A 6,975-nucleotide genomic window follows, 5' to 3' on the forward strand; every position below is an offset into this window, starting at 1 on the left:
TATGTAAAAAACTTCAGAGGATTTGAAGTCCCGTGAAGTTTGGTATTTTTTTTTACCAAAAACGACTATGTTTTAGCCAACTGACTGAAACTGAGTCGCTTTTGACAAATAAGTTTCAAACATGTCGTTTTTGATAAGTACGTTTGGAAAGGTCTTGTTTTTCAAAATTTGTCCTTTTGATAAGCTATACCAGACAGCCAATATAATATTATCAGATGCGGTCAAAGGTCAAAGCGGCCGCCAATTTCCATCATTTATCACGAGGAAAATAACAGTATTTGTGGAAAGGCCACGTCGCAGAGGTGAACTGAATCCAAAGTGGGAAGTGGTCCCCACTACACGTGTGTTTATGAATTGAGAGGATCTCAATTCTGTGTTTAATTTTTATTTACGACTCCTTTCCCTCAGCAAGTCCTCTGCTCAAATCTCTCTCTCTCTCACTCTCTCTCATATTTAATTTTTAAACGAAATTTCAGTCATAAATAAATATTGGGCTCTTAACGAATTCTTAGTTCTCCGGTTGTCCCTTGATTCTGGGTCTTCGGTTTAGCTCGGAGGGGAAGGTATTTTGATCTCTAAACACCCAATTTCATTTTTTTTTTTTTGAGAAATTTTTGAAATCCATATGAGCAATTAATCTTGTTCCTAGCTTTCATATATGGGTTTTCTCTTCTCAGTCTCAGTAACCTTAAAGTTTGATTCTTGATAGTTTCAGTTATAATTTCTCTGCTAAATCAATGGCGTCGTCAATTGGGGATCAGAGTTCTAATGGGAAGAAGATGGCAAAGCAATTAACTGGAAAGAGAGATGACACTCCTCTTCATTCAGCAGCTAGAGCTGGGAATTTGGCTGAAGTAAAAAAGATTTTATTGGAAAATGATGAGGAGAAGTTGAAGGGTTTGCTGAGTAAGCAGAACCAAGCAGGGGAGACTGCTCTCTATGTTGCTTGTGAGCATGGAGACGTTGATATAGTGAAGGAAATGGTTAAGTGTTGTAGCCTTGAGAGTGCCGGAATTAAGGCGAAGAATGGGTATGATGCGTTTCATATAGCGGCGAAGCAAGGGGATTCAGGTATTGACTTGTGCAGATCCCATGATTCTTACATGTTGTAGTTTTAGTAGAAATTTTGTATTTCTTGATAGAAATTGTGTAGTTTTGATCAATTTATGATATGTGTATGTTATTGGATTTTTTTCAGTAAAAGAACAGTGTGCTTCTATGATTTCCGTCAGCATAAATCTCTAATTTACTAGTTTTCTTCTGCGTAATGTAGTTAGAATCATACTTCTGGCTCGATATAGGAAGTTAGGAATTATAGGAGATGATTTCAGACCATTTTCTTACACTATTTTAGTCGATCATAGCCTAACCTACCAAGTTAGTCGATTGTTATTTCTCTCGTTAGTCTTTTTAGTTAGAGATTGATATTTATATTAACTAGATGCTTCTTGAGTGTCCATTATCAGAAAATGTTTGAATATCATCTGACCATCATAATTATATGAGCAATTTATAGTGATAATTGGACAATCCTGCATATGCTAAATTTATTAGGTTCCTTTCAAGACTTCACCACTTTTTTATTTTTATTTACCATAGACCATCTTGATGTGAATTACTGTTAATAGAAAACCATTTGATGCCGGAAGCATAGGAGAATTCTGGAGAAATGGTGTGAAGCTAAAGGGAAATATTCCGTTAAGATTTGCATATGCATCATATATGCAGCATAACTCTCTTGAAGTTTAAAATGATTTATTATTGTTCGCATGTATTCTTTCTCGAAGCACTTATCAGTATTTTTTTAGTTCAACTATTTACTACGGGCATTTTATCTTGGCATCTCATATATATTGCATCTCCGCATAATTCTTAGGGATTTGAGTAGCAATTTGAATATGAGTCAGACGTGAATGCCATTGTGACACTATGGTGTGGTCCTATGCAATCATCTGTATAAGTCTAGTGTTCAGATCTATCTTGTTAGCCAATACCTTGATTTCATCGATTAAGATAAAGTCTTTGAACTGATGAAGTAACCATATGTTTTGAATTAACCAGATGTTTTAAAGGAACTTCTGAAGCCCCTTCCGGAACTTGCCATGACCGTCGACTTATCGAACACCACAGCATTACACACTGCTGCAGCACAAGGTCATGTTGAGATTGTAAATCTCCTATTCAAAGCTGATTCAACTTTAGCAAAGATTGCGAGGAGCAACGGTAAAACTGCACTGCATTCTGCCTCGAGGAACGGGCACCTTGAAGTTGTGAAAGCTCTTATACACAAAGAGCCTGGACTCTTGTTAAGAAATGATAAGAAAGGACAGAGTGCACTTCATATGGCAGTTAAGGGGCATAATCTTGAGGTCGTTGAGGAGCTGCTCAAGTGTGAGAATTCTTTGGTCAACTTGGCAGACTCTAAGGGGACTACGGCATTGCATATAGCAGCTAGAAAGTGTCGCTCTCAGGTGATGATTTTTTTATTTTGTCTTCCCTCTTAAACAAGAAGAACTCTTTTTTGTTGAGCTTGCATTTCTTTTCTAAAATTTTAACTCTTTGTTCTATACTTCATGACTAGAATAAGAGGAACGTTGCTTTTGTTCCTTGAATAATTCTCTACTGGAGAACAGCTACCACATGTTGGGACAAACCCGGGGCTCAATAGAGCAGGGTCGCAGCAATAGTAGAGTAAAAGTAGAGATAAAATATTGGACACACAGATTTACATGGTTCGGCACTTGATTGTCTACGTCCACGGACAAGGATAGAAGAATTCACTATGAGGAGAAAACTCTGGAGTTACAATCTCTCTTTCTAAGGAGATACTCTTTCTATTTTTTTTCTCTCACACTCTTCTATATAAGAAGTTTCTGGGATGAGATTTCCTTAAGGATTTGGAACCTATTTATAGGATTTTGAAAAACACTATGCATAATAAAATAATAATAAATTACTATGCTGTGGGGCCCGCCCTTTTGTTTTCTTTTCCTCTTTTCAACATTTGTGGCTGTGCACTTTCGGTGCTGTGGCTGCTGCTTCTTTCGGTGGGTTTGGAATATTAGGCGCCTGACAATCTCTCCCAGAAACTTCTTCTTATATAGAAGAGGTGTGAGAGAAAAAATAGAGAGAGTATCTCCTTAGAAAGAAAGATTGTAACTCCAGAGTTTTCTCCTCATAGTGAATTCTTCTATCCTTGCCCGTGGACGTAGGCAATCAAGTGCCGAACCACGTAAATCTGTGTGTCTTTTCAATATTTTATCTCTATTTTTGCTCTACTATTGCTGCGATCCTGCTCTATTGGGCCCCGGGTTTGTCCCAACAAGTGGTATCAGAACCAACTTAGGGTACTTGTATATATCTACTTATCGTATGCTCTGATACCATTTGTTGGGACAAACCCGGGGCCCAATAGAACAGGGTCGCAGCAATAATAAAGCAAAAGTAGAGATAAAATGTTAGACACACAGATTTACGTGGTTCGGCACTTGATTGCCTACGTCCACGGGCAATGATAGAAGAATTTATTATGAGGAGAAAACTCTGGAGTTACAATCTCTCTTTCTAAGAAGATACTATCTCTATTTTTTTCTCTCACACTCTTCTATATAAGAAGTTGTTTCTGGGATGAGATTTCCTTAAGGATTTGGAGCCTATTTATAGGATTTTGAAAAATACTATGCATAATAAAATAATAATAAATTACTATGTTGTGGGGCCCGCCCTTTTGTTTTCTTTTCCTCTTTTCAACATTTGTGGCTGTGCACTTTCGGTGCTGTGGCTGCTGCTTCTTTCGATGGGTTTGGAATATTAGGCGCCTGACACCACATACTTGCATATCGGTATACGTTATCCAGAATTCAGAATGAACTTCAGAATGAATATTTATCAAGTAGCTAATCACATTTCCTTGAATTCTTCTGTTCATGATAATACAGAGTGCTTGCAGTAGAATTGGTCATTCATCATGGTTTTATGTGTTATGACATAACTTCCACAACTTTACTTTCGAGGATATTACCACTTAATACGACAATATTTTCATGAAAACTACTATAACTACTTCTTCTGAAGAAAGGAACTCTGATGCAGGTTGTGAAGAGACTACTAGAACTTAAGGAGACTGATAAAAATGCCGTCAATAAATCAGGAGAGACAGCTCTTGACACTGCCGAACGATCTGGAAACTCAGAAATCCTTACTATACTAAATGCACATGGCGTCCAGAGTGGGAGGACAATCAAGCCATTAAACCCTGCACGAGAATTAAAGGAAAACGTAAGTGACATAAAACACGGGGTCCACTCCCAACTCGAACACACACGGCAAACGAGGAAACGAGTCCAGGGTATCGCAAAAAGGCTCCGGAAACTCCATGCCGAGGGCCTAAACAACGCAATAAACTCAACCACAGTCGTAGCTGTCCTCATCGCAAGCGTTGCATTTGCTGCCATTTTCACTGTTCCTGGCCAATATGTTGATTCTGATACTCCTGGGTTCACTTTAGGGGAAGCTTATATTGCGCCTCAGACGTCTTTCATGATCTTCCTTATATCTGATTCGGTGGCACTCTTCATATCTCTTGCTGTTGTTGTTGTACAAACTTCGGTGGTGGTTGTGGAGAGCAAGGCAAAGAAGCAGATGATGGCGATTATCAATAAGTTAATGTGGCTTGCTTGTGTCCTTATGTCGGTTGCATTTCTAGTTCTATCTTTTATCGTTGTCGGACATAGTCAGATATGGCTTGCGATTGGAGTTGCGATTCTGGGGACTGTGATTCTTGCAGCAACTATAGGAACCATGTGTTATTGGGTGATTATGCACAGAGTGGAGGCTAAAAAGATTAGAAGCATTAAGAAATCATCGTTAAGTAGGTCTTGGTCATGGTCTTTGACTGGAGTTTCAGATGTGGAGTTGTTACGTACTGAGAACAATAAGCTTTATGCGATATGAGTTGAAAAATTCAAGCCTTTTCGTGCTATTCTATACCGAAGTTGTAATTACTTATTGTACATCTGGAACGGGTAAGTTCCAAAAGGGATGATAATTCAGGAGTAACAGAGAATATGATGTCCTGAAGTATTGTATTTGAGATTTGAATGAGGAGGAGGAATGATCTCTTCTTTAATTTCCTTTCATATGAAATTAGTCATTTTAGTTCAGTACTTCACTCAATGGATAGCATCACAGTACCACTCGGTTTCAAGACTTCTACGATAAAAAAGTATGCCGTATTTAGTAGCTCCGCGCTGCAGTTTCGTATTTGACTATTATCATGCGCCTCATCTCGGTTTCAGATTTAAAATATCAGATGTCTTGCGTTTTCTAGGTAATCATCAGCAGCTGGAGATGTTCTCCATAGAGGACCATTTATAATTGTGTAATCGCATCAGGATTTATGTTGAGAAGCAGGGGCCAGGGAGAATCGTAACCGAGAAGGCGAGAGGGGACATATCTTGAGCTTATAGGGATACTTAGCCTTTGGCCAAGCATTCGAAAGCAAGAGATCCGAGCACATATACGAGGTAAAAGCCAAGAGTCCAACTGCACGTAAGTCTCTTACATTATTCCTATGTCTGCTTGTTCCATCTGCGTATACGATGGTGCAATCTGCAATAATTTGAATTCTGTGACATATTAAACATGGAAATATCCTCCGGTCATATTCGACTGAAATCACAACGAGTTGCGGTTTCTACTTGGAGGGGAAACTGTTAAAGTGATATGTTATTCTATGAGGTTGTACACGCTGTTATATAATTACAGTTCATTGATGGCTTAATCATATCGTACCCAGTGCATTTTGAGGGTATATGAAGATCAAATATGAATTGTGTTTCTTTTTGTAGCGTGTGTTACACACTGATGCTGTATAGCAAATACGGTACAGTTTAAAAGAATCATCTAGCAATGTTATTTATCAATTGTAAAAAATTCGTTAAGTTAATATTTCTTGATTGTTTAATATATCAGAATAGGGGATCTTTTGTAAGGTAACAGGGCCTTTCTGTCGATAAATTTTCTTTTGGAAATATTTAAGCAAACTACAAAAACACAAACGATAAGCTTCATCTTTATGTGTTATTCAGAAATGGTGTTAATTATTACTTGAAAACCATATCTAAGTTCATAGTTAACTGCTTCTGATCATTTTAGATCACGAGAAAGCAAGAATCCATTATTCGCCAAAAATACTGGAAATGCTAGGAAAATATACCAAGAGAACGGACACGAAGTAGCTGGATCAATACGATGTTAGAGGGAAGGAGGTTTTGTTTTTGTTCAGGTCCACAAGGCTTTTATTTTCCTATTTAGATTCTGCTGGGTTATGATTATGTGAAAATAAATAAATAAATAAAATGCAAACGATAATCTTGATCATCTGCATATGTTCTTCAGATATGCTCTTCACTATTACCATGATATCAAACTTTTTTTTAGTGTTTGAGATGGTAAAGCTCATGAATCTAGGATTGTACCCAACATGTTTGAACAATGATCAAGTCATGCTTGATGATTTAATTCTTTGCTCTTTTAATGCTACCGACTTTGGGAAAGTATCGGTGTGATATGATAAACTTTTACTGTGATAACCGGATATTAGGGAGTAATCTTTCATTATGCTTCTACCTAACCCATGCTCATTAGCTTCTCAAAATGGAAATCACATGATGATGTATCATCTAACATATAATTATCAGCTTAGTAGGCCTCTCAACCTCTCTCTCTCTCTCTCTCTCTTTTGAAGACAGTGGAGCTTAGTGGAGAAAAGGAGTCCCTGTTATATGCTTAAGAGCTCTGCGAGTGGTCAGCAGCGTCAATGAGGTGGGTGTTTCCTTTTCTCCTTTGCCTCTAATCCTGTCAAAACTTTTATTGACATGAATGCTTAGTTTAAGGTTGCAGTTGTCTGCACCGGAAGTCCCTTTTTTTTTTTTTTTTGCCTTTTGCTTTGTGATCTAAGGAATCATTTTGCTT

General features: G+C 37.8%; 1 protein-coding gene across 2 annotated transcripts; it reads left to right on the top strand.

The window, feature by feature from the left end:
- Positions 412-5,128, top strand: LOC109829929 (ankyrin repeat-containing protein At5g02620-like). 2 transcript variants are annotated; one of them, XM_020397027.1, is made up of 4 exons: positions 412-563; positions 710-1,071; positions 2,062-2,471; positions 4,093-5,128. In XM_020397027.1, exons 2-4 carry the CDS (start codon positions 738-740, stop codon positions 4,951-4,953), a joined length of 1,605 nt encoding a protein of 534 aa, XP_020252616.1. In that variant the 5' UTR covers positions 412-563; positions 710-737; the 3' UTR covers positions 4,954-5,128. The 2 variants fall into 2 exon arrangements, with proteins under 2 accessions (XP_020252616.1, XP_020252617.1); XM_020397028.1 differs by having other exon boundaries at positions 716-1,071.

This window comes from Asparagus officinalis, chromosome 2, assembly GCF_001876935.1.
Source record: "Asparagus officinalis chromosome 2, Aspof.V1, whole genome shotgun sequence".
Classification (NCBI taxonomy): Eukaryota; Viridiplantae; Streptophyta; class Magnoliopsida; order Asparagales; family Asparagaceae; genus Asparagus; species Asparagus officinalis.

What these genes read in the sequence shown, in the direction of transcription:
- LOC109829929 (XM_020397027.1), top strand. Translation starts at nt 738, where the DNA reads ATGGCGTCGTCAATTGGGGATCAGAGTTCTAATGGGAAGAAGATGGCA. An exon ending in GGCGAAGCAAGGGGATTCAG is followed by an intron (nt 1,072 to 2,061) that starts GTATTGACTTGT and finishes TGAATTAACCAG; the next exon opens with ATGTTTTAAAGGAACTTCTG. An exon ending in CTAGAAAGTGTCGCTCTCAG is followed by an intron (nt 2,472 to 4,092) that starts GTGATGATTTTT and finishes ACTCTGATGCAG; the next exon opens with GTTGTGAAGAGACTACTAGA.